Raw genomic sequence first — 27,401 nt, 5'->3', positions numbered from 1 at the left:
TCTTTTATATACTCAAGTTTTAAGTCCTTTTATAGTAGACAGCTTAAAGAAGTCTGTTGGGAGAAAGTGATTTCCTGGTTGCAAAATATCAGGAACTCAAGACTGCAAGGGAAAGTAGACACCATCTCTGCTCAATTTTTCCCAGTTATGCACAGAAAAAGCCATGTTCTTTCTTTTAAAAAATCCGTTTAAAGTAAGATGAAAGACAGTGGATCAGCCTCACTTTTCATCATACACAAAAGTAAATTTAAAGTGGGTTAAAGATACAACTGTGAGCCTAGCATAGTGGCACTCATCTATAATCCCAGACAGGAGGATCTCTGGTTCGTGGCCAGCCTCCACAATTTAGACCCTGTTTCAAAATAAAAGAATAGCCGGGCATGGTAGTGCACACTTGTAATCACCGCGCTTGGGAGGCGGAAACAGGAGGATCACAGGAGGAGGTTCGAAGCCAGCTGCGCTGGCTTAAGAGACCCTGTTTCCAAATAAAAATATAAAATAGGTGTGGGAGTGTAGCCCGGAGGTAGAAGGGCCTCCAGGAACCCCAGTACCAGCAAAAAAAGAATACACTGGACATGATGGTGCATGCTTGTAATGCCAGTAAGTGGGAGGCTGAGACAGGAGGAGCACAGGTTCAAAGACAGCCTCAGCAAATAGATTCTCATTAACTTAGCAAGATCTTGTTTCAAAATAGGGCGCAGGGCATGGTGGCGCACGCTTGTAATCCCCGTGCTTGGGAAGCGGAGACAGGAGGATCACACAGGTTCGAAGCCAGCCTCGATGGCTTAAGAGATCCTATTTCTAAATAAAAAAGTATAAAATAGGTGTGGGAGTGTAGCCCGGAGGTAGAAGGGTTCCAGGAACCCCAGTACCACCAAAAAATAAAAATAAAATAGGGCTGAAGTGTAGCTTGGAGGTAGAATGTCCCTGAGTTTAATCCCCAGTGAGAGACACACACACACACACACACACACACACACACACACACAATTTAAAACTTGAAAAGGTATGCTATAGACTAGAATATATTTGTAATATATGTATCTGCAAAGGTGTAGTTCTAGGATATCTATGAGCTTCTGTGATCAACGAGGCAAAAAAACAACTCACAACTCCATAGACAAATGGGCAAAAGATGGGCAACTGATCCAAGTAACGTGTCAATAGATGCCCAGCCTCACCACTAAGCGAAGAAGTGCAAAGGAAACCACAATTGGATGTTATTTCACACTCTTCAGTGAACAAAGTGAAAGTGTCGCTATCCCATCAGTACCGATCACTGCCAATGAAGGTGTAGACAGGTTCAGCCACTTTCCTCTGTGCTTTTATGTTTTACATTTTTACTGTACACATGCGGTATAGTGTGTAGGTACACATGTCTTAAGTGTACACCTCAGTGACTTCTCACCTACACACAGGTGGCCACCAGCCACATCAAGGCACAGACTCACCGCCACGGCTTCTGTCCTGCCACTTGGCCCTCAAGGCACGCTGCTGCTGTCATTGTAGACGTATTTGGCCCATCAGGGCTTCACATGTATGCTAGCTTCTTTCACTCAACATATCTGTGGGTTCCACCCATGTCACATGTAGCAGTGTTTCTTTGGATTGCTAACTGGTATTCCAGTGTAGGGAAATAACTTATTTCTTCTGATGGTTGGAATTTGAATTATTTCCAGCCAGGGGACTATTATGAATAAAGCTTCTATAAACATTCATGACACAAAGTACTCTGATGCAGGGCGTGGTGGCACACGCTTGTAATCCCCGTGCTTGGGAGGCGGAGACAGGAAGATCCCACAGGTTCAAAGCCAACCGCGCTGCCTTAAGAGACCCTGTTTCAAAAAAAAAAAAAAAAGTATAAAATAGGTCTGGGAGTGTAGCCTGGAGGTAGAAGGGTTTCCAGGAACCCCAGTACCACAAAACAAAACAACAAACAAAACAAAAAAACCAAAGTACTCTGGCAAGCTATTTGGCATTATATAGTTAAGTTGAAGAAGTATATAGTCTAGCCGGGCGTGGTGGCGCACGCTTGTAATCCCCGCGCTTGGGAGGCGGAGACAGGAGGATCGCGCAGGTTCAAAGCCAGCCGCGTGCGCTGGCTTAGGAGACCCTGTTTCTAAATAAAAATATAAAATAGGTCTGGGAGTGTAGCCCGGAGGTAAAAGGGCTTTCAGGAACCCCAGTACCACCAAAAAAAAAAAAAAAAAAGTATATAGTCTATGACCCTGCAAATCCACTCTTAGGAAAGTATGTTAGAGAAGCTTTCACACATGTTAAAAGAGGCAGGAGTAAAAATGCTCATAGCTATTCATAGCTGCAAAAGCAAAACAGAATAACAGTTTTAAATGCCCACTATCCTAGTATTTAGGAGGCTGGGACAGGAAGGCCACAGGTTCTAAACCAGCCTCAGCAACATACAACATTCTCAGCAACCTCATGAGACCCTGTTTCAAAATAAAAAATAAAATAGGGTTGGGGGTGTATCACAGAGGTAGAAAGCCCCTGAGTTTCATCCCCAGTACCACAATAAGTTCCCATAAACAGGAGAGTGGATCAATAAATTGTGGTTTAGTAGCCAGGTATGGTGGCACACATTTATAATACTTGGGAGGCTGAGACAAGAGGATCCCAGGTTTGTGGCCAGCCTCAGCTATTTACAGAGGCCCTCTTCAACTTACTGAGATCCTGTTTCAAAATAAAGAATAAAAATAGGGCTGGGGGTGTAGCTTGGAGGTAGAATGCCCCTGGGTTCAACCCCCAGTACCCCACCCACAAAAAACCCCATTAAGTTGTGAAATAGTCATGTAATGGAATAAATTAAATAAAGCTAATTATGTGACTCAATATTGAGTGAAAAAAGCAAATATTGAGTGAAAATACTTTTAGTAGTAAGGGGAAAAAAGCATGACTCAGTATTGAGTGAAAAAAGCAAAATGCAGAAAAATACATAGTCTAAGATGCCATTTATGCAAATATCTAAAACATACACTACACCATCACAAAGTATTGTACTTTGTGTTGTAAAGACAAGGACACTGGCATTGCCTATAATTCCAGTACTTGAGAGGCGAGACAGGAGGATTGCAGGTCTGAGGTCAGTCTTAGCAATTTAGTGAGACCCACAGATATTTAGCAAGACCGTTTAAAAATAAAAATAAAAAGAACTGAGTATTTAGCTTAGAGGTAGAATGCCCCTGGATTTAATCCCCAGTACCTCCCCCACTAACACACACACACACACACACACACACACACACACACACACACACAGCACTGATAACAAAATCCAGAGTGGTGGGTTACATAGGTTAAGAAGGAAAGCTCTTGTGAAATGGGAGGTGGCACTGACTGAACAGGTAAGTGCTTCAGTCTTCAGTAGGATGATCTGTTCACAATTGATTATTTTTATTCTTTAAACTTAAAATCCTTTTTAAAGATACAAGAGGCCGGGCATGGTGGCACACGCTTGTAATCCCAGCATTTGAGAGGCTGAGACTGGAGGATCATGGTTTGCAGACAGCCTCAGCTTCTTAGTGAGGCCCTCCACAACTTAGTAGAGACCCCGTTTCAAAGTAAAGAATAGTAAAAAAAAAAAAAAAAAAAAAAAAAAAAAAAAAAAAAAAACAGGGCAAGGGGTGTAGCTTGGAGGTCAAATGCCCCTGGGTTCCATCCCTCAGACTGCCCCCCACCAAAAAAAAAAGATACAAGGGATGGGAGTAGTTAAGAGCAATAAAATGCTGGTGAGTGACAATCGGCTTGGGGAGGGAGGAAGGATTTGTATTTGTCTCTTTCCCTGGTGTAAATATTCCCACAGTGACTTTGGACTACCAGTGTGACATCCTCCAGCTCACAAAATTCCTGAAAAGTGTAGAGACAGTTGGCCTCCTGAGCCAGCTCCAGCCCGGGGACATTGACTGCGGGATGAAGTCCTCTGCAGGTCAGGGCCTCAGGCTCCCTCTCAGGACTTTGCCAGCACCCTAGGAAATGGGTTGAAGGCTGGATTGTATTCATTTTTTACTGCTGTTCAGTTACCCCCAACGCTGAGCAGCTCAAAGCAACAAATAATTACCTCACAATTTCTGAGAGTCAGGAAGCTAAGAATGGTGTGGCCAGGTTGTTCTTTCTCAGTCTCTTTCATGAGGCTGCACTTATATTAGCCAGAACCACAGGTATTTGAAGCTTTTCCAGGGGCTGGAGGATCTACCTGCAAACTCATTCAAGCAGGTACTGGCAGAAGCTTCAGTTCCTTGTCACATGGGCCTCCGTTGGTGTTCTCCAGAATAAGAGGTCAGAATGAGACAGACAGGCAGACAGACCGAGATAGAAATGTAACACCTTTTATCACCTCATTTCAGAAGAGACACTATCGCCACTTGTACCCTGTTGCTCACACATACCAACCCTGATAAAATATGGGGAGGAATGACACCGGGTGCTGTACAGGAAGCACGGATCACTGGGGCCATCTTGGATGTTGGCTACCACCCTGATCACAGTTAAGAGAGACACCGAATAGAAGCTCGTAAGGAATTCTCTTACAGTCCTCATTCAAATTAAGAAATCTGCCTCTCCCTATTTTCCAGTGCTGATTCAGAGGTAAAAGTGAAACCACATCTACCATTCAAGTGGTTCTTAAATGGTGGAGCTCAGATACTGCAGTGATAAACACAGTCATCCCCCGGGACTCCACCCCAGAGCTTTGGGGAAGCAACAGTTCCAGCTGCTCTCTGGCGCCACAGTACCCAGCAAATCCCCAGAGCCAGAGCTGTCCCCTGGCAGTGCCTTTGTTCTCTTTCCTTAAGAGGAGGCTCACACCTGCTCCACCCCAGCTTACACCTCACTGACTGAAGGATGCTTCTGTGACACCCTGAGGGGTGAGGACTCCAGCCAAGGAAGAAGTCTTGGTGATGGAGGATCAGAAGCTAAAGACCATATCTCTAGTTATTATTGGAATGTGTGTGTTCCTTGTAATCCAGTCAACCAAAATATAGAAAAAGTATTTCAAAGCCAAAACCGAGATTTGGGTATACTGCAAGCTCCAGCCCGGCTTGTCAGAGGAGGGGTGGTCGCAATGCACATTTGAATAGTAAAGGCTCTGATGAGACCAGTGGGAAATAAGCTTGTTTCCCTTAAAGCAATGATTCCTCCTAAACTTATTTGATCGTTGACTTTTTTGGGGGGAAGGTATATGGTAATAGAATATCTTTTACATCTGTTACTCAGCTTCTTTTCTTAGGAAAAGTGTCAGGGAGGGCCACCAAGTTTGTCACAGGTGTGGAGGCTCTAATCTTTACTGCCCAACCCAAGTGTGTTCATCAAGCAATATCAGCTGTTGGGACCATGTTAGAAACACAGAATCTCAGGCCCCATGAGGCACAACGATTGGAATCTGCATGTTAGCAGGATTCCCCCGGGACTAATGCAAGACAGGTTGAGAAGCATGGCTCTAGACCATCTGTTCCTCCCCTCAAAGACGGCCAGTTAGGTCATCTCCTTGTCCGGGTGCTCCCCCCAGAGCCTGTATCCAGATGTAGTCGATATATTTTGAGCTCCCTATCTATGTTTAGAGAACTTCCCCCTTTTTCTGTGGTACTGGGGATTGAGCCCAGGGTCATTCTACTCCAAGCTATACCTCCAGCCCTTTTTATTTATTTATTTATTTATTTATTTATTTATGTTTTGAAACAGGGTCTCACCAGGTTACTAAGAGTTTCACTATGTTTCTCAGGCTAATCTCAAACCTGCAGTTTTCCTGTCGCAGCCTCCTGAGTGCTGGGATTACAGGCATGTGCCACCACGTCTGGCAAACCCCCACATGATGAGTCCTTCCTCTCCAAAGGCCCACGAGAGGAACCCAGGGGACCTGCCAACCACTGAAGGAGAGTTGCTTCTGCACAGACTTAGAAAAGGACCAAGGAGTAATCCCAGTTTGGCCTCCTCTTTCCTGCCCAGATATCCCTCCACAGAGATGCCAAACTAAAGACGGTTACCTTAGGAACCCAACTAGAATTTTCCCCTCGTGACCTATGTGGTCACCAGGGCCAAAGAGTTACCCTCAGCAGCTCTGAACAACCCTCTCAGAAGGAAAGGTGAGCCAGCATCCAGGGAGAAGACATTTTATTGAGATTCTGCTACATAGCTAGCTACAGAAACTGGGGAGGGCTGAAGGGAGCAGCTACTGCCTCCCCCTGCAGAGGTCACTCAGGAGCCATTGGGAGGGATTGGTGGCCTGGTTAAAGATAAGGGAGGGAGAGAGGCCCCCTGGTGCTATGTGGAATGAGGGGGCTGAGAGAACAGAGAGACTGAGAGAGTGTGTGCTTGGTGCCCAGATGTCAGGGAGGGGCAGGTGAGGACCACAGAGGTGACAGCACCAGGGCTTTTGGGAGTCACTGGGTCAGAGCTTGAATAATGTCCTTCACCAGCATGGTACCAATCACCATCTTCTCACTGTTGACAGTCAGCTGGGCAGCTCCAGCTGGCCGGGCATCCAGAGTCAGCAGGACCAGGCTCCCGCTGGTCAGGGTCCTCCCTGCAAACCTGGGGTGGGGCAGAGATGTGAAGGGTGACCAGCAGGCCTCAGTGCTAGGACCACAGCCCTCCTTCAGTCCAGACCCCGCAAGGGCCCCTTCTCCCCTCCGCTTGTACCTGTACTCGTCGGATGTCCCGCAAGGGACACGCCCCAGGTTGGCAGTGGCGGTCACTTTCTGTACCACCATGTGGTCACTCCGACAGGCATCTGGCAGTGTGAGTTTCTCTGTGATCTCATTCATACCTGTCAGCTTCCCTGGGGGCAGAGGTCACGGTGAGCACCGAGCTACGGTGGGCACGGAGGCACCCAGGCTTGCTTGCTCAACGTCCTCATCCAGTTCCTCCAGGCCTGGCAGGTCTCATGCCCATGGTAGGTCAGATCCCCCTTTTCAGTCTCAGGGAGGGAGCACTGCCCCCTCGGACCCAGCCTGGTTCCCACCCCCAACCCAGAGCTTTATCCATGTTGCTGACCCAAGACTGTTTGGGTACATCTCACTGTCAGACATCTGGGCCACCAGTCCCTTGGGAGTGGCTAGTGGACCTGAGGGCTGGACAGTCTTAGGAGTTTCTTTCCCCACCCTGGACCCCACATTTTGGTCTTTCCCAAGTGGTTCTCCAGTCCAGGCACTCCTTCCCAGTTCCTGGAGGATGAGCACTTACAGTCATGCCAGTGGTGGCTGGCCTCTTGACCAGAGTCCTGCATTCACATGCAGCCGTCATGTGACCCTGAACTGTATCTGCAGCAGCTCCTGAAGCCCCCAGAACCCCACACCCTCAAGCTGACCTCTCTCCCTACTCACTAGCTCAAGGCTGCCCTCATGGGACCTTCCTCTGCCCTCCTTCCTGCACACCACCAGCCCCTCCCCTCCCACCATCCTCCTCCCCCAGAGAATCCACACCCTCTCCTCTTTCCTCCACCCTCCAGTATCAGCTAAGAACACCTTCTCACCACAGCACCTTCAGTCTATCCATGTTCAAGTCTCCCCATTTCCAAGAAGTCCTTTCTGTGTTGTTGGGTTATTTTGAGGGGGATACTAGGTTTGAACTCAGGGGCACTCTACCTCTGAGTTACACCCCTCCAGCCCCCTTTTTTTTAAAAAAAATGTCTTGAACCAGGGTCTTGCTAAGTTGTTGAATGTTTCACTAAGTTGTCGAGGCTGGCCTCGGAACCTGCCATCCTCCCTCCAAGTACTGGGATTATAGCCATGCGCCACCATGCCAGCTCTAAGAAGTCTTTCTGGAAGGGATATCATTCCACACAGTGATTGATGCCTCATCTCCCTGCCAGTTCGTGGTCAAAGTTCTCCAAAGAGGAGTTTGTTTCCTCAAGCTCTGGTCTCCTTTAACCCTCCTTTAGCAAGGCCCTGCTCCCTGTGAGCTTGGCAGTGGTCTAGATGCTGGGTCTCATGGTCTTTGGTCATAGTGTCCTGCAGACCACCCAAAGCACCCTCCTGCCTTCTGGTCTCTCCTGGTTCTTCCCTACCCCTCACTGCTCCTCCTACCCCCTGCCATCTTCTGTAGAACACAGGTTTTCCTCAAGGTTCCCTGCTGGCCTTCCTATCCCCCACCTCTCTGCTAGGGTGGTCTCACCCACAGCCACAGCTTCCATTACCACCTCTGCACTTGTGACGCCAGCCCCAAAGTGCTCCCTGGGCACCTCCCCACATGTTGAGCTGCACACCTCCCCTGAGCTGACACCTCCCCTGAGCTTCCAAATGCACACAGCAATTTCCTTTCCCCAAACCAACCATGATCTTCCTGCCTCCCTTGCTCAACCTGTTCTTTCTTCTGCATCAGGGGTTTGGCACATTATAGCCTGCAGGCTAAACCCAGCCCACTGCCTGTACGGCCCACAGTGGTGTCTAAATTTTTGAAATATTGGAAAGAAAAATCAAAAGAATATCAGAACCAGGCATGGTGGTGTGCACTTGTAATCCCAGTAATTGGGAGACTGACACAGGAAGATTATGGGTTTGAGGACAGCCTCAGCAAGTAGTGAGACTCTCATGAACCTAGAGGGACCTTTTTTTTTTTTTTGTGGTACTGGGGATGGAACCCAGGGACATTGGGCCCCTGAGCTATAGTCCTAGCCTATTTTTAAATCTTTTAATGTTTTTGAGACAGGGTCTTACTGAAGTGCAAAGGGCCTTGCTAAGTAGCTGAGGCTTTGTGTGAACCACGATCCTCTGGTATTAGCCTCCTGAATGCTGAGGTTACAAGTGTGCGCCACCAGGCCCAGCAAAGAGACTTTGTTTTGAAATAAAAATAAAGTAGGGCTGGGGGTAGCTCAGAGTTAGAATGCCTATGGGCTCACTCCCCAGTACCCCCCCAATGCACAAGAATATCAGTATTTCATGACACATGAAAATTAAAAGAGAAATTTCAGCTTCTCTAAGTAAGATATTATTGGAATGTTGCCACAATCATTCATATTGTCTATGGCTGTTTGGAGGTAACAACAGAACAATTGAGTAATTGCAACAGAGACCACATAGCCTTCGGAGATGAAAACATTTACTTTATGACCCATTATAGGAAAAATTCACCAAAACCTGGTCTAGATGAAGGGCACCAATCATCTTTCTACCATCCAAGCCAGAATTTCAAAAGTAGCTTGTATGCCACCCCTCTTCCCTCTCAGACTGCCCAGAGCCCTGCCCCCGTCCTTTGCCACAGCTCTGGTTCTCACCCTAGCATCTCCCATCAGATCTACTGCCAAAGAATGTATCCCAAGCTTGCACGCCACATGAATGACAAGTTCAGAAACTGAAGCCAGGATTCAAGCAGCCCCATATTTCCTTTGCTTGTGCTGGGCTGCCCCCTTTTCCTCTGTGGTCTCCCCGAGTGCTAGCTGTGAGTGCTGCCAGATTCCTCTTTCTGAAGCAGAGGACTGAGTGCTCCCTTCCTTCAATGACCCCCTCTTCCTGCTATTAGCAAAGTGAAGCCTACAGTCCTCAGCTCTCTAATGAGGGGAAAGGATCCAATAACCTCGAATACCCCTTCCGGCTCCAAAAGTCTAGGAGTAAAACCCTTTGGAATCGCATTCAGGGCTTCTAGAAACAAGACCTTTAACTTTGTTCTTACTACTCCCCTGTGCTAGGGACATCTACACCCCATACCAATCTGCTCACAACTCTTATACCACATCTCAGCATGTGTTTCCCCAGCTGAAATATGAGCCTAGATTGTTCTGCCTGGCTGAGTTCAAATTCTTTCCAAAACCACACTGAAATGCCCTGGTGTGCGTGAAGGCTCAGCTGGAGGCATGGCGCACAGGAGGCGCTGGTTCCCTGCAGGCGGTACCCACCTTGCTCTTTCTTGAACTCATTTTCACTCATGAACACAGGGGCCATCAGCTCCCCAACAGGTGGCTGAATGGAGACGTAGAACTGGCGGGTTTGGGTGCTACAAAGGGGGGAAGGAAACAGAGGGAGAGGGAGGGGAAGTGAAGCCAGCATCTCTCCCCTGCCTAGAGACAGGGCATGAAGGCCCAGGGGTCGGAGGGTTTGGGATGGCCACTAACCCCACCCATCCTGAGGCAGCCCGCTTCCCTCTAGCTCTGGCTCTGACTCCCTGGGACCCTGCCCCTCTATAGCCCACCCAGCCCCCTACCATGAGGTGAACACATACCATAGCTGGAAATTGGCTGCCTGGGTTGAATCACAGAAATTAATGCCCATCACAGCAGTGGCAGATTCTCCAGGTGCCAGCGACTCTACAGTGATGCAAGGCAGGGAGAGACGCAGTCACCTGGCAGGTCTGGAACTCAGTTGAGCCCCAGGCTCCCCTCCGCTGCCAGAGCCTGGATTTCTGGGTCCCTGGAGACAGTGTCTGGTTTCCTCCTGAAATCTAAGTGTCTTCTTTCATTTACCCTCACCCCACTTAGGTCAATCCTAAAATGACCAAGGCTCAAATCTGCTGTGGCAAGTACTTCTCGTCCCCGACCCAAGCTTGCTTGTTTCGTAGTCTGGCTTATCCATCAGGATAGGAATCATATAAAATGCCATCTTTGTGTCCCTACAGCGATGCCCTTGGCTTGGCCCAATGATGGTATCAGCAACCACAGAAAGACCAGCTCTGCCTAAGAGCCTCCTCTTCCCCCTGTCCAAGGCCCTCTGTACCGATTTCAGGAAATTCTTGAATGCTGATGCCAGCAGGCAGCTTGGGAGTGCCCACATGCAGGCCCTTGACAGGAGTCTCCGAGCTGTTGGAGAAGTAGATGTGCACAGACACCATGTGGGGGTCCCTGGAGAAAGGCTGGCGGCTGAAGGCGTAGTCCACAGCCAGCCCCTCACCAGCTACGCGGTGTAGCAACTCCTGCCTCCCGACAGCAGACACTGGGCTCAGCAGCTAGAGTGGAGGAGGAGGCCGAGCACGGGGTGAGCAGGAAGGAATGGATCTCTCTCACAGACTACAGCAGGGACCCAAGATGTCCCAAACACCCCTCCCTGCACATACAATCCATACCCTATTGGCCCAGTCTCTTCCTGCTGCACTTACCGAGGGCACCAGAGAGGAATCTGTGAGGGTCAGACCCTCTAGGTCAGCAGCCAGGCTGGTGGACATGACCGTTGGGGTAGTCACAGGCTGGACACTGGGTGGGGCAACTGTAGCAGGAGATAAAGAAGACCGCGAGGAAGGAGAAAAGTGTTCAGCACCACGGACAGCAGGGCCTAGGGCCATGGATCTCCAGGACAATACCCACCCAGACCTGCAGAAGCTGATCCAGAGTTCCTGCAGAGTCCTAAGCCAGGCTCCCTAGCCCCTTGCGTGACCCCACCCACACTCACAGTCCTCCAGGTCCAGCAGGGAGACCTCCTGGGCTGCAGGGGTGCGTTTGCTGCTGGGAGGCTGAAATAAAATGGTGGGGGGTACAGGTGTGAGGAGGGGGCACGCTGCCCTGGCCTGTCCCAGTCTGGTGCGGGGTGGGAGGGAGCCCCACTCCACCTGCTCCTCCTCAGACTCCGAGGTCATCTCCGACTCCGAAGAGCTGCTGCTGGAGTCGCTGACCTCATCCGAGGACGAGTTCTCTCCACGGCCCTCTGGCTCCTTCTTCTTCTTCTTCCTCCTTCTCTTCTTCTCACCCTCCTCCTCACTCTGTTCACTGGGGAGAGGGGAAGAGCGGGGCTCAGGCCCAGCCTGGACACCTCCTCTTCTTCTCTTTCTTTTGTGGTACTAGGGATGGAACCCAGGTGCATTCTACCTTGGAGCTACACCACCAGTCTTGTTTTTTATTCTTTGTTTTGAGACAGGGTCTCACTAAGTTACAGAGGGCCTAAGTAGCTGAGGCTGTTCGAGAACTGCGATCCTCCTGTCTCAGTCTCCCAAATGCTGGGATTACAGGCATGCACCACCACGCCCTACCACCACTACTACTACTACTACTACTACTACTACTACTACTACTACTACTACTTCTTCCTCCGCCTTCTTCTTCTTCTTCTTCTTCTTCTTCTTCTTCTTCTTCTTCTTCTTCTTCTTCTTCTTCTTCTTCTCTCTCTCTCTCTCTCTCTCTCTCTCTCTCTCTCTCTCTTGAATACTGAGGATGGAACTCAGGGGTATTCTACCTCTAAGATATACTTCCAGCTCGCGCTCTCTCTATATATAGATATAGATATATAGATATATATTCTCTCTATATATATAGATCTATATATATATTTTTTTTTCTTTATTTTGAAACAAGGTCTCACTAAGTTGCATAGGGCGGCACTAAGTAGCTGAGGCTGATCCTTCTGCCTCAGCCTCCCAAGTACTCCAACATGATCCTCCTGTCTCAGCCTCCCAAGTACTCCAAGCATGCGCCACCACACCCGGCCCCACTCCTCTTCTCACAGAAAAGCAGGGGAGCCCTGAAAAGTGGGAGTGAGGGCCTGAGCCAGCAGAGCCTAAGCCTGACCCCTGGTAGCTTTGCTAGCTCAGATGTCAGGCCCCTGGCTATTTCTTCTCACCACCCATGAGGTCTTGGGAGGCCTCCTGCAGCCGACCAAGGCAACCACTGCATGAGTCTGCAGGCCTTGGCACTTCCTGAAGAACTCTGGGGTCCCTCCGGCCTTTCTCACCCAGGGAGACTCCCAGCCCTCCACGGCCACCTGGCTGGCTCCCCTCACCTCTCGCTGCCCCTGCCTCTCTCTTCCTCGTCCTCCTGGTCATCATCATCTGACTCACTGCTGGACTCCCCAGAGCCGCTGCCGCTGCTGCTCTTGCTGTCCGAGCCGCTGTCGGACTCGGGCTCTGTGGGAGGACAGTAATACATGCTCCCTCACAAGGACCTCCTGGTGCCCAGGGTCCCGGCTTCAGACTCAAACCCCTATGACCCGCTCCCGGCCCCAGATGCCAGCTAGCACCAACAAGGATGCATGGGCTGGGCCCCTCTGAAGAGAGCACGTGCACCTGGGAATGAATCCCTCAGGGGCACAGACGTGCATCAGTCACAAGCAGGTGTACACCCCTTGGTCACTGGCCATGTAAAAACATGCACACGCCCCCGAACAGTCACACAGGCTCGCAGGGGCTGAGCACAGCGGCCCCGCTCGGCCACCTCCTTACCGCTGTCTGCAGATTCCGTGGGGCCAGATTCCCCCTCAGAATCCGAGTAGAAGGGCTTTTCCTTCTCCTTCCTCTTATCCCGATTTGAGCACTTGGTCCATTCGGGTACCTGGAAATGGGGTGAGGCAGGGGTTATTTTTCACAGTTGGGAAGGCAAAAGGAAAGTACAGGCCCCTTTTGCCCCTTCTCGGGGCCCTACCTGGTCCTGTCCCCAAAAAGGAATGATAGGGCAGGAAGGGGGGCCATAGCCTCAGAGGAAGGGGGCGCTGCCCAACCAAGGAAGAAAGGGGCACAGGGAAGGCTGGGGCACAGCACACAGGGAAGGCAGGCGGGAGCCCAGGGCGGGGATAGCACACAGCACACAGAGGGGACCTCAGTATATTCGCCCAACAGGCCCACGTGGGTCTCAATAAGGGAGAGGTCTTCTTCCTGTGTTCAGGGAGGCCATCAGGAGGGCCAGGCCGGCACTGCCAGGGCTCCCCGCTCCCCGCCACCACGCACGCAGCTCAGCCCTCTTCCTGCTGACCTCCACGTTGCGCACAGATGGGTCTGGGGCTTCCTCTGGCCAGTCTGGGAGTTCCTGGTAGCCCGTGGCCTTTGCATTGAGCAGGTGGGACAGTGAGCCCAGCTGGAAGTGGTCCCGGTCTGAGGAGAGGCTTAGGAATCAGTGAGGCGCACAGCGAGGTGTTTCCTGGGAGGGGCTGGATGGTGATTCTGGTAGAAACCCTTGACTGGAGAGGGGGCCCCGATGGGTCCTGTGCCTGCCATACCCTCAGGCCCACATGCTGGAAGAAAAGGCCACCTGGCCAAGCCAGGAACTGAGGGGTGGGCACAGCAGGCCCGCAGAGGTGGACAGACTCTGGCCAGGCCACACGGCACCCTGTGTGAGGCCAGGAGGAAGTGAGTATGGCTTTACTTCCAGGCATAGCCAGACTTGGGAGGGAGGCCGAGGTGGGATAAGGCTGGGACTAGAGGCTGGCCTCAGGGGTGGGGCAGGAGAGAGCAGTAAGAATGGGAATGAGGGGTCAGGCTCAGTGGTCTGGGCATGAGCAGAGTACATGGCAGAGAGGGCCTGCTGCCCTTCTTCCCAGGAGGTATATGTTTGTTTATTTATTTGTGCTACTGGGGATTCAACCAGGAGAGTCTCTACCACTAAGCTACACTCTCATCCCCCTTTTACTGTGGTACTGGGGATTGAACCCAGAGACATTCTATTTCTGAGCTATGCCCTCAGCCCTACCTTATTTTAGTTTTTGTTTTTTTTTTTTAATTTTGAAACAGGGTCTCACTAAGTTGCAGAGGTCCTCATCAAGTTGCTGAGGCTGGCCATGAATCTACAATTTTCCTGTCTCAGCCTCCCAAGTACTGGGATTACAGATGTGAGCCACCATGCCTGGCCTCCCCCTCCCCCCCCTGCTTCCCCCGCATTTTGTGGTACTGGAGATAGAACCGAGGGGCATTCTATCTCTGAGATACATCCCCAGCCTTATTTTATTTTTTATTATTTATTTATGTATTTATTTATTTTTGGTGGTACTAGGGGTGGAACCCAGAGGCTTTCTACCTCTGGGTTATACTCCCAGACCTATTTTATATTTTATTTGGGAACAGGGTCTAAGTTGCTGAGAGCCTCACTCAGTAGCTGAGGCTGGCTTTGAACCTGTGCGATCCTCCTGTCTCAGCCTCCCAAGCGTGGGGATTACAAGTGTGCACCACCACGCCCGGCTATTTTTTTTTTTTTAATTTTGAAATGGGTATCACTAAATTGCAGAGGGCCTAAGTTGCTGAGGCTATCCTCAAACCTACAATCCTCCTGTACTCAGTACTCAGCCTCCTAAGTACTGAAACTGCAGTCATTTGCTTCCACACCCAGCTTCATCACCCTTTTTAAGTTTTTATTTTGAGGCAGGGTCTTGCCAAATTGCCGAGGCTGGCTTTAAACTTGCACTTCTGCCACAGCCTCTCAAGTTGCTGGGATTACTGATGTGTGCCTCCAAGCCTGACATCTACCTGGGAGATTTTCAAAGGTTCTCTCAATCCCCCTCAGGACCGCCCTATTCCTGAGGTCCAGGGAAGAGAAAAGTGAAAAGATACTCAAGACAGTTCCATAAGGAGGCACCTCTCCTGTGTGGGCTCCTGGCCTTGTTCCTGGGGCCCAGAGTGCCATGGGAGGACACCCCAGGCCAAGCCCATGAACGGAGGTGGGGCTGAGAGCCTGGACCAGAGATCTGTGCTGATCCTGACTTTACTCATGATGCTCACAACCACATTCAAAACCTTTATAAGTATACACTGCTCCTTTGTGTGTTGTTCTACTTCCTGCCTTTCTGGGTCCCTGGTATTTAACATCTCAATATAGATTTCCCAAGTCTCAAACCTGCTCAGGGAAAGAGATGGAGGGGGGAGCCTGAGAGAAGAGGAGGAGCCAGGGGATGCTCCTGACAGAGAGGATGGACACCCCGGTGAGGCACAGGAGGTGGCTAGGGTTGGGGGCTGTTTGTGTGAGAGGGACCCTGGGTGCTGCAGGAGGGTGTCAGTCCAGGACTGGCACTTCCCCAGGGTCCTGCCCACAGAAGCCTGGGGCCTGGCCTTCCACCTCTCCCCAGAGGGGTCACCTACCCTTGAAGGAAGACTCCAGGACTGGGGCTGGCTTGGGTGCCAGGAAGAGCTTCTTGGCATGGCGGCTGAGGGCCCCGCCCTGCTCCGAGGGGACGATGAGCTGCCGGGTGAAGCGGGCTCGGTCGCGGATATCATAGTTCTGGTCGTACTTGGCCAGGCTCAGCACATACTGGGTCAGCAGCTTGGTCTGGGGGAAGGAGAAGGAGTGGCAGAAAGGGTGGGGACACAGGAGGCCCCAAATCTGCCTCTGACCCACCGCCCTCAATAGCCTCTCCCCGCCCACTTCATTTCCTTCCCTCTCTCCAGCTCTGACTCCTGCCCCCAGCTGTGACAGCTGCCTTAGGCCAGCAAACGAGGCTGTTCTATAGCACTATAGCACTTCCTGCTCTGAGTTTAAAATATTTATTTTTGTGCTGTTTCTCCTTCTTAGCTACGAGTACTGTGAGGGCAGTTAACATGCCCTGCACACTGTCATACCCCCAGGGCACAGCTAAGTGCCGGCCAATAGTAAGCACTCAGGAAACGTATGTTACGTGGATGAACTAACAAATACACACGTGGTTAACAGTGATGACTCTTAATTAAGAGTCCTGGCAACTCTGTGGCCCTGCCTACACCAGGTCTAAGTCTCTGGACTCCTGCTAGTCACCATGAATCAGAGGAGACGCTGAAGAAGCAAGTGTCATTAGCCAGGCTCCTAACGGATGGCAGGTGGCACCTGCAGCCCCGCAGGGATCCACAGTCTCCACGGTGTAACCCTGCTGCAGACCCCGGCCATTCACCCAAGTGTCTCGCTTCAGGGTTGACAAACGCTATAAAGGGCCAGACAGTAACTATTTTAGGCTTGTGACCATATAGACTGTTTTGACTAGTCAACTCTGCCACTGTAGCACTGAAGTGACCACTGGCAATATGTATTAAACAAGCAGGGCTGTGTTCCAATAAAACCTTATTTAAATAAACAGGCAGCAGGCCAGATCTGGCCCATGGGAAGTATTTTGGCAATACTTGTCTTGCCGAATGGAGTGGGATAGTGAGAGTAATAACTGTCCTGGTGTTTGGTGTCTCCAACATCTCGAAAAAGCTCTATCCATTATGCTTTATTCGTGTGTGTGTGTGTGTGTGTGTGTGTGTGTGTGTGTGTGTGTGTGTTTTATTGGGAATGGAAACCAGGGGAATTCTACTTTGAGCCACACCTCCCATACCATTTTTATTTTATTATATTTATTTATTTATTTATTGGTACTGTGGATGGAACCCAGGAGCCTTCTACCTCCAGGCTACACTCCCAGACCTATTTTATATTTTTATTTGGAAACGGGGTCTCTTAAGCCAGCTGAGGCTGGCTTTGAACCTGTGCGAACCTCCTGTCTCAGCCTCCCAAGCACAGGGATTACAAGTGTGTGCCACCATGCCTGGCTATTTTATTATTATTATAATTATTATAATAATTATTTTTTTTGCAGTACTGAGGATGGAACCCAGGGGCATTCTAGCTCTGAGCTACACCCCCCAGCCCTATTTTTTTATTCTTTTTTTTTTTTTTTTTGGTGGTACTGGGGTTCCTGGAAGCCCTTTTACCTCCGGGCTATACTCCCAGATCTATTTTATACTTTTTATTTGGAAACAGGGCCTCTTAAGCCAGCGCGGCTGGCTTCGAACCTGCGCGATCCTCCTGTCTCCGCCTCCCAAGTGCAGGGATTACAAGCCTGCGCCACCATGCCCGGCTTTATTCTTTATTTTGAAATAGGGTCTCACTAAGTGCCAAAGTATCTCACTAAGTAGCTGAGGCTGGCTGCAAATCTGCAATCCTCTTGTCTCAGCCTCCTAAATCCTGGGATTACAAGCATGTGCCACCATGCTTGGCTTATTTTTTCTTTTTAAACAGTTTTTCTAAGTTGCTGAGGGCCTAGCTAAGTTGTTGAAGTTGGCCACAAAACTGCGGTCTTCCTGTCCCAGCCTCCTACAAACTGAGATCACAGGCACGTGCCACCACGTCCAGTTCCATTATGCTTTATTCTTAGAACCCCCCAGAGTCATCTCAGGGGATGCCAGACACCCAAGTCTCTTAACATTCCAATATTTCTTCCATCTTATTGAGCTTCACCTTTGGCTATGGACCCTTGGAAATGATACCAGTCACTAGGACCAGCAAGAAAGAGCAGAGATTGGCCCATTTTTCCCTGGCACAGACTTGCCAGGCATCATCAAGCTTTGGAAAGAAACAGATCCTGCTTCTCCTATCAGCAACTGGCGCAGCTGGCCCTTCCCCTAGCCCTAGTCAGCTGTAGTTCTTAAGCCCTAGTGTTCTAAAGGGACATACAGGGACACTTCTACTGGCAGACATGTAGTCATGGACTCTAGAACAGCCTCTTCACAGTGACCACTACCAGGTCCCTGAGCTCCAGAGTACCTGTGGGCCCTAGAGAATTATTGGTTACATGATCAGCCACCCACCCTGATTCCTCTTTTCCAAAAGAGAGGCTGGAATTCAGGCCCGCCTGGGGAAGGCCAAGGAATACTGCCTTCTAGAGGGAGGAAAGGGTCTCTCCATCTTTACCTGCTTAGAGTTGGTCAGGTAGAGCTTAGCTGCCAGGTTGATGATCTGCAGCTTGACTATGTCCTCCTCAGCTGTGAATGACTTGGCCATTTTCCGCAGAACATCAGGAGCCATCCTTGGGACGTGCTCACAGTACTCCCCAATGAGCCACAGGATGCTGGCCCGAGCCATGGGTACCTGCCAGTGTGAGAGAGGAGTTAGGACTAGAGGAAAGGAGACAATGTGGGCCGCTGGGGGAACAGTGCTCCTCCATCTGTGCTGGCCTATCGCTTAGAGGCTCCCTGGGAGCGGGAGGCATTTCCTGAACAGCACCTCCCCTCTTCCTAGGTTTCATTAGCACGGGCAGAGCCTTCAGGCCCTACTGTCAGTCATGGTTTAAAGGGACTGAAGCTGGGCGTGGTGGCGCACGCTTGTAATCCCAGCGCTTGGGAGGCTGAGACAGGAGGATCACACAGGTTCGAAGCCAGCCTCAGTTACTTAGTGGGGCTCTCAGCAACTTAGTGAGACCCTGTTTCCAAATAAAATATAAAATAGGTCTGGGAGTATAGCCTGGAGGTAGAAAAGCCCCTGGGTTCCACCCCCAGAACCATCAATCAATCAATCAATCAATAAACAAACAAACAGACTGATTTTCAGCCGGCCATGGTGGCGCATGCCTATAATCCCGGTACTTGGGAGGCTGTGACAAGAGGAAGATGGGTTTGAGAATAGCCTCAGCAGTGTAGAAAGACTCTCAGAAAACTTAGTGAGACATTGTCTCAAAATAAAAAAATAAAATAGAACAAGGGTTATATTTCACAGGTAGAATGCCCCTGGATTCAATACCCAGTAAAATATATATGTACACAACTGATTTCCTGGGTTTGTGGTTCCCTCATTGCTTTACTGCCATGTTATTCTTCCTAAATCTTTTTTTTTTTTTTGTAACGGTACTAAGAATGGAACATTCTACCTCCACGCTACACTTCAGCCCTATTTTTATTCTTTATTTTGAAACAGGGTCTCACTGAGTTGCAAAGAGCTTCACTAAGTAGTAGCTGAGGCTGTCTTTGAACTGCAATCCTGTCTCAGCCTCCCAAATGCTGGGATTACAAGTATGCGCCACTACACCCAGCTCTTTCTGAATCTTCATTAAGCCATAAATGCATGGTTCAATTCAGCAGGGCCACAGAGAAATAGACTTAGTCAGCTAGCTATGCTTGGCCAGAGCTCTAGAGACAAGTGGAGTAAAGGCCACGGAGCTGAGCAAGGGGCCCCAAAGGAGGTGGATCTTTGGAATGGTTGGGATTATAAGGTCCAGTCTCTCTCTTCCACCTGAAGACCTTTCAGAGCCATGGTGTGATGTCTGAAAGTTTTGATAGGGCTAGAGTATTGGGTTACAGGATCTTTTTTTAGAGTACTAGGTTACAGGGTTTATTATTATTAGTAGTAGTAGTAATAGTAGTAGTAGTAGTAGCAATACTGGAGAATGAGCCCAGGGGACTTCTACCTCTGATTTACACCTCAGCTCTAATTTATTTTTCATTTGGAAACAGGGTCTCACTAAGTTGCAGAATGCCTAATTTGCTGAAACTAACCATGAACCTTCTAAGTGCTGAGATGACAGGCATATACCTCTGCACCCAGCTGGTTACAGGGTCTTAAAGGCATGGGGACGGTGCTGGGGAGGGAAGGGGAACTGGGCTTGGCCCTCACCTGGATGTTGTCTGTGAGTTTCGCCAAGTGTTTGATGATCTCCCCATGCTGTGCCGGCTGCATCTGCAGCAGCTTCTTAATGACCACCACTGACTCCGCGACCACAAGCTCTAGGGAACAAGAGTGAGCATGTGGCCCAGGCTCCCGGCATGGCCACACCCAGGTGGACAGACACACCTGCAGCACCCCATGGCACTCGCTCTCTGCAGCCCTTAGTGCTGTGGGGCACCTGGACTGTAACTGAGATAGGCAGACCAACGGACATACATTGTGCCTGGACAGACCATGGACACCCACTGGCTGTCAGAGCCAGACACGCAGGCAGGCACACACTGACCATCACGGTTGGACAGGAGCTGCACCAGGCCGTTGAGGCAGGTGTCACGGACTCGGCCTATGTTAGTTGCACAGCGTCCAATGGCCTGGATCGTGGCTGCCACGAAGTCTTTGTCCATGCTACGGATGTAGGTCTGCAAAGCATTTTGACAGAGTAGCCCCCAGTAAGTCTGCAGGTTTAAGGGTGGTCTTTGGGAAGACCGTGACCCCTCATTTTATGGCTTACCATGCCAGAAACTAAATCTGGGGACAGACCTTTCCACCCCCATGCAGGGATTCCTCAGCTCAAAGCCAGCAGAAGTCACTGGGAGGGGGACCTAAGACAGCAGTTTCTCCAGCTTTGGGCTCTTAGGAGAAGGTGTGACCCACTAGGGCAACTCTCGCTGAACCCGGGAATCCACACGGCATCTCTCCCAGGACACCCTAAGCCGGGAGTGGCCTCTCGCCTCTACCTGAAATTCCCGTAGGACAGTAGGGATGTTGGTCTCATTGGCCAGGTTGGTCAGCACTTCCAGCTGTGGGGAGAAGTGGAGAGACAGAAAGTGGGTAGAGTAGCCAGCGGGCTCTCCAGGTTTTCATTTCAAATACACTTCACAGACTAGAAGACTATCCTCAGGACAGCTCTGCATCATCCTTAGATGGATGAGGGAACGAACAGATTGTGAAACTTGCCCAAAACACATGGGGCCAGTCTGCCTTACACGCATCCTCCGACAGAGTGCACTTACAGTGTGATCCTGCCACCTCCATGGAGAATCTAAAGCTTCCTCTTGCTGTTAGGAGAGGGGCCAAGGTCTTTAACATGGTCTGAGAGTTCCGGAGCTACCTGACTACTACCCTCACCTCTCCCTCACCCCCACCCACATTGTCGTCTCAGTTCAGGTCACGCACACCTTCCTGCCTCTGAGTCTCCATGTATGCTTCCCTGACACAACCAGATAGCAGCCTTCCCATTTTACACTTCTCTCTGAAGTCTTCTTACTGACCATCTTTTATAAACAGATTTTTTTCTTTTTGGTCCTGGGGATTGAATCCAGGGGCATTCTACCTCCAAGATATCCCCAGTCTTCCTTCCTTCCTTCCTTTTCTCTCTCTTTCTTTCTTTCTTTCTTTCTTTCTTTTTCTTTCTTTCTCTTTCTTCCTTCTTATTCCTCCAAGCTATTCCCCAGTCTTGTTTTCTTTCTTTCTCTTTCTCTCTCTTCATTCCTTCCTTTCTTTCTATCTCTCTTTCTTTCTTGTACTAGGAATTGAATCCAGGGGTGTTCTACCTCTACGTGACACCCCCAGCCCTATTTTATTTACTTTTTTTTAAACAGGGTCTCTCTAAGTTGTTGAGGCTGGCCTTGACCTCCCAATCTTCCCATGTCAGTCTCCCAAGGACCACCACACCCAGCTTCATAAATAGATTCTTACATTTGTCTTATGAATAGCCGCTAAATGTCTCCTCCTTCCAACTAGATAGGAACCCTGCCCTTCCTCCTGGGGGGAGGGTCCCTGGCCAGCTTGTCTGTGTAGCTCCCCTAAATCTTAGCAAGAAGACCGGCACACAGCAGATATTCCCAAGGGTTAGAAGGATTGGTGGTGAGGCTGCAAATCAGAAAGAAGGAAGGTCTGGGCTCCTGTACCTTTTCTGTTTGTGTGTGTTTGCTTGAAAGCCTGAGGGGGTGTGGGGGGATGGGACAGAAAACTGCTGGGGGAAAAGCAGGAACTTTGGAGGCTGCAGAGCTCAGGGAGCCTGGGGTGGCTGTGTCACTTCTGGGGCTACTTTGTGTGTGTGTGAGTGGGGGGGCGGGCTGGGGATTGAATCCAAGCTACATCACCAGCCCCATTTAGCTTTTATTTGGAAACAGGGCCTCCATAAGTTGCTGAGAGCCTTATTAAATTTCTGAGGCTGGTTTCAAACCTGTGAGCCTCCAATCTCAGCCTCCCAAGCACAGGGATTACAAGCATGTGCCACCACCACACCCGGCTCTGAGTCTACATTGTTATAAAGCAGAGGCATGTATACTTACTAGGATTATTATGAAGATCAGGTTTTACTCAGAGAGTGGCTGTGCCTACTAGGCGGAGGACTCCTCCCTGGCTCCCTGAGCAAACAGCTGCAGGGCTCAGCGCCCAGCTCAGGCCAGCCCAGAGGTGGCCACTGACACACGGGGCACGGAGGGACTGGAGTGGCCGCACACACTGCCAGGGGTCACTCACCTTCAGGATCTTGATCTGGGTCGGGTCGGTGGATCTAATGTAGAAGCTCTTCAGGTAGGGCTCGAACATACCCTGGTGGAGAGCAACCCAGGAGCTCCACCGCCGCCCTCCCGCCGCCCTCCCAGCCCTTCGTCCACCCTGTTCTCCTTTCCCCAGGTCTCCTCTACTCCCCAGTCTCCCCCATATCCATCTGACCCACTCTTCCTTCCCTGGGCATGCCCCTCACGCCCTCAGGAGCCAGGCCCTGCTCCTGGCCGGCATTTGGGGTCTCCCCTACCCCAGGCAATCCCCCAACAGTGCCCGGGAGCTGCAGGTGCCCGCCCTGCAGGCAGAGCAAGCCTTGGCGCGGCTCACCCGGCGCTTGATGGACATGGTGGCCACGTTCTGGAGCACCACGTACTGCACCTCGCTGTGGAGAGGACGGGAGAGGGACCCTCAGTGGGGCGAGGGCCGAGTAGTGGCGGGGGGGGGGGGCGTGCAGGAAGTGGGGCGCAGGAGGGTGGCGGGCAGGGGCCGCAGCCGGGTGCGTGCAGGGAGCCGCGGGGTGACCCGCAGGGGCACACCTGTGGCTGCGCAGCAGGCGCACCAGCGCCTTGGCGATGACGCCCACCTCGGCCTTGGGCGCCAGGTGGAAATAGAGCTGCGCCACCGCCATGACCACGGCGGCGCTGCGGCTCTGCAGCAGGGGCTTGGTGTTCCGCAGCAGCAGCCGGTGGTCCGGGTCCATCACGTAGGGCTTCCGCGCGGGCAGCGCCGCGGCGCTCGCCTCCTCCGACCCCGGGCCCTTGGCCTCGTCCTCCTCCGAGCCGTAGAAGGCCTTCTCGGGGTTCTCCTCCAGCAGCGACTCCTGGGGGCGCAGACCGTGGGTGGGCGCCCGCACCCCCGGCCCTGGCGCCCGCGGGGCCTGGCAGCCGCACTCACGTTCTGCGTGGGGCTCAGGAACTGCGTGCGCGCGTAGCGGGTGAGCATGCTGATGATCACCACCTGGCCCCACTCCTCCACGTCGATGAGCAGGTTGCAGAGCTTCCGGTAGTTCTTGTGGATCAGGTCGATGCGCTCCGGGCACACCTCCTCAAAGGCCATCACCACGCTGCCCGCCACCAGCTGGGGGCAGACGAGGGCACTGGAGGGGGGGGGGCCGGGACCGCGGCCTCGCCAGCCCCGCTCGCGTTTCCCACGGCCCCGCGCGCCCAGCTCACGCACCGTGGTCTTGTCGGCCAGGAGCTTCTCAATGACTTCTATCAGCTGGTCCTTCTGGTCAGAGTCCAAGCTGAGGGGGAAATTGTTGACGGGAATTTGCCCGCCGCCCGCCCCCAGCATTCCCAACATCGCCCAAACCATGCTCACCTGCACTCAACCCCACTCAAGGAGAGGCGTGAGCCCGGGGCCCACTGTCCCCATCCCTGTCCGTTCCCCATACGGTCTCCCAGCCACCTAAGGAGCAGCCTCGGGACTTGGGAGAGGGCAGGGGTGGGCTGGCTCTGTGGGACAGTCCCCTGGGGAGCGAGGGACACGGCTGGGGCATACCTGTAGAGCTTAGGGATGGCGTGGGCCGCTGTTTTCCGCACATAGGGCGACATGTCTGAGGCGGCTTCCTTGATAGCCAGCATCATGATGGGCACAATGATGGGCACGCGGATGCTGGAGAGGACGCGTAAGGCGCTGGCCCGGATCAGCTGGTTGGGATCCTAAGGGCAGCGGGGGTCACAGCTGTCACAGCGGTGCCCTGGTGGGTGCACCTTTGAAGATCACCATCCGCTGCTACTGCGGGCAGCTCTCGCTCCCCTGTCTCCTGGCCCAAGGCTGGGTGATGTGCCAGTGTTCAAGAACTGGTTGGGGGTTGGGGGTGGACTGCTTGGCACAGACACTCTAGGCTCTGGCTACAGAAATCTGACACCTGAACGGGCGTGGCAAGGGGCAGCATTGCTTTCAGAAAAGAGAAAATCAGACGCCCTGAAGTTCCTTAAACACCTCCTGTCCTGTAGGAGGGGGGCGTCGGCTTCTGCGGAGGTGAGGGCAGTAAGTGCAAGCTGGTCCCTCCCAAAGGGCTGCCTCTCTGCCAGAGGCTCTCACCATGGTGTGAGGGACAGAGTGGGTGCTAAGCCCCTGCCCTCTGCTCCTACTTCATCCTCTACTCACTGGACAAGAACTTTAGACGCACTGTGTTAGAATCATGGGGCTGAAGGCTGCCTTCCTACCCTTGGCAACAGCAGCTATAAATTACTATTAATCTTGGAAAATGATGGGCAATTGGGAGAGGTGCTTGTACCATGTATCTTGACTCCCACAGAGCATTGGAGAGAGTAGCACCATAGCATCTCCTGCATTGCCATTTTTGATGTAGGCTTTTTGTTTCTCCCAAAATGTAAGCATTTTAAGAGCAGAATTTAGCTGGACGTGGTGTCACATGCCTGTAATCCCAGTACCTGGAAGGCTGAGATAGAAGGAGCACAGTTTCAAGGTCAGCCTCAGCAACTCTGAGGCCCTGAGCAACCCTGTTTCAAAAGAAAAAAATATAGGCTGGATATGGCAGCGTGTGCTTGTAATCCCAGCATTTGGGAGGATGAGACAGGAGGATTGCCGTTTGCAGACAGCCTCAGCTACTTAGTGAGGCCCTTTGCAATTCAGTGAGACCCTGTTTCAAAATAAAGAATAAAAATAGGGCTGGGGGTGTAGCTCAGAGATAGAATGCCCCTACAGCAAAAATAAAAAAAAAAGAAAGAAAAAACATAATAAGGTTGGGTGGGGTGTATACCTCAGAGATAAAATGCCCCTGAGCTCAATCTCCAGTAACACACACACACACACACACACACACACACACACACACACACATGCAGAGCCAGGCATGGTGGCACACACTTGTAATCCCAGTATTTGGGAGGCTGACACAGGAGGATTGCAGGTTCTTGACCAGCCTCAGCTACTTAGTGAGACCCTGTTAAAAAAAAAAAAAAAATGGGGCTGGGAGCCGGGCATGGTGGTACACACTTGTAATCCTAGTACTTGGGAGGCTGAGACAGTAGGATCACAGGATGGAAGCCAGCCTCAGCATCCTAGTGAGACCTTGTTTCTAAATAAAATATAAAAATAGGTCTGGAGGTGTAGCTCGGAGGTAAAAGGCTCCTGGGTTTCATCCCCATTACCACACACACACACACACACACACACACACACTAGTTGGAGAAGGTTTACTAACAGATTAGTGTCAACCTGGAAAGTGATATGCCACAGACTGGAAGTCTTACCCTGATCCAAGTTGCTTATCTTAAAGGAAGAGAGAGTCAAGAGAGGCTTTGAGCCAGGCATAGTGGCACACACCTGTAATCCAGTACTTGGAAGGCTGAGACAGAAGGATGGCAGGTTTGAGACCAGCTTCAGCAATTTACTGAAACCCTGTTTCAAAACAAAAAATAAAAAGTGCCAGAAGTAGAGCTTGGAGGTAGAATGCTCCTGCTTCAATGCCCCTGGGTTCAATCTCCACATACAATAAATTTTTAAAAAGAGGGATTTGGATGTTGTGCTAAACAAACAAAATGAAACACAATAGGGTTTCATCGGGGCTCAAGGGGTCATCTTCATAAAGACGGGATGGAGGGAGGCCTGGATTATCTGCTTGCCAACCAGAGGTCTGATGCTTGAGATGTGTGCCGAGAAGGTAAACAGCCTCAGCCGGGGCTGATGAGAGTAAGGGAGAAGCTGGGCAGATAGAACTGCTTCCAGTGTGCAGGAAAGGCTGAACCCAGCAACAAGAAAAAAGAAAACAGCTTGGAGGAGGATACACATATGGTTTGATACCATTTACAAAACAGTATTATATACTTCAGGGATGCATAAATAAGCAGTAAGTGAACATTAATGATAAGTAGAAGGTTTTGGCTGTGCAACAAACGTTTAATTTCTTTTTTTAATTTTTCAGTACTAGGCATTGAACCCTGGGCATTATACCTCTAAGCCACATTCCCAGTCCTATTTTATTATTTAAAAAAAATTTTTTTTGGTGGTACTGGAGATGGAACCCAGGGGTCTTCTACCTCCGGGCTACACTCCCAGACCTATTTTATATATTTTTTAATTTGGAAACAGGGTCTCTTAAGCCAGCGGAGGCTGGCTTCGAACCTGTGCGATCCTCCTGTCTCAGCCTCCCAAACGTGGGGATTACAAGTGTGCACCACCATGCCCAGCTTTTTTTTTTTAAATTTTGAAACAAGGTCTCACTAAGTTTTGGAGTACCTTGTGTTGCTGAGGCTGGCCACGAACCGGTGAGCCTCCTAAGTACTAGGATTATAAGCGTGCACTACCATACCTGGCTATTTCACTTCATTTGTTGGGTATATTAATTTTGCCTTTTGTGAGTCTGGATAATTTTTTTTTTCAGTACTGGGGAATGAACCCAGGGTACTCTACCACTGAGCTACATCCCCAGCCCTTTATTTTTATTTTGAGACAGGGTCTTGCTAAGTTGCCCAGGCTGGCCTTGAACTCACAACCCTCCTGCCTTAGCTTCCAGAGTTTCTGGAATTATAGGCATGCACCACTGGGCCTGGCTGAAATATATTTTTTAAATTTACAGCTATAGAGGCATCAACACAATATAATGGTTAAAAACAAACAAACAAAACCACAGGTATAGGTATCTTAAGATGAAATGTCATGCTCCATGGCTTTACAACGGAGTGAGGTCCCTCCTGATAGATGACCTGCCAGAGACATTCTTCTGCAAAGGCTGGCAGGCTATAGACCTCAAGACAAATCTATCTGCTGCCTAATTTTTATAAAGATTTATTGGAACAGAGCCATGCCCACTTGTTTATGGCTGCCTTTGCACCACAAGGGCAAGACTGAGTAGTTGCATAGTTGTGACAGTGTAGCCTGCAAAACCTAAAACAGCATGTGGCACTTTACAGAA

The 27,401-nt window shown here is 50.7% G+C and overlaps 1 protein-coding gene across 1 annotated transcript in view; it reads right to left on the bottom strand.

Moving 5' to 3' along the window:
* Positions 1-6,389: 6,389 nt before the first annotated feature.
* Positions 6,390-27,401, bottom strand: part of AP3B2 (adaptor related protein complex 3 subunit beta 2) — a gene marked incomplete at both ends in the record, with an annotated part of 34,425 nt that continues 13,413 nt past the window's right edge. Inside the window, 22 exons of the mRNA XM_080691679.1 lie at positions 6,390-6,540; positions 6,649-6,787; positions 9,839-9,936; positions 10,162-10,246; positions 10,653-10,881; positions 11,032-11,138; positions 11,322-11,635; positions 12,642-12,765; positions 13,081-13,189; positions 13,453-13,509; positions 13,607-13,725; positions 15,700-15,886; positions 18,260-18,436; positions 19,955-20,064; positions 20,292-20,424; positions 20,743-20,805; positions 22,493-22,564; positions 22,847-22,901; positions 23,056-23,339; positions 23,414-23,596; positions 23,696-23,762; positions 24,020-24,180. Of these exons, the coding sequence (XP_080547805.1) occupies positions 6,390-6,540; positions 6,649-6,787; positions 9,839-9,936; positions 10,162-10,246; positions 10,653-10,881; positions 11,032-11,138; positions 11,322-11,635; positions 12,642-12,765; positions 13,081-13,189; positions 13,453-13,509; positions 13,607-13,725; positions 15,700-15,886; positions 18,260-18,436; positions 19,955-20,064; positions 20,292-20,424; positions 20,743-20,805; positions 22,493-22,564; positions 22,847-22,901; positions 23,056-23,339; positions 23,414-23,596; positions 23,696-23,762; positions 24,020-24,180 (3,024 nt within the window). The remainder of the gene's footprint in view (positions 6,541-6,648; positions 6,788-9,838; positions 9,937-10,161; positions 10,247-10,652; positions 10,882-11,031; positions 11,139-11,321; positions 11,636-12,641; positions 12,766-13,080; positions 13,190-13,452; positions 13,510-13,606; positions 13,726-15,699; positions 15,887-18,259; positions 18,437-19,954; positions 20,065-20,291; positions 20,425-20,742; positions 20,806-22,492; positions 22,565-22,846; positions 22,902-23,055; positions 23,340-23,413; positions 23,597-23,695; positions 23,763-24,019; positions 24,181-27,401) is intronic.

Source organism: Muscardinus avellanarius, assembly GCF_963383645.1.
Source record: "Muscardinus avellanarius genome assembly, chromosome: 3".
NCBI lineage: Eukaryota > Metazoa > Chordata > Mammalia > Rodentia > Gliridae > Muscardinus > Muscardinus avellanarius.
This window is presented reverse-complemented; position numbering and strand designations above follow the sequence as displayed.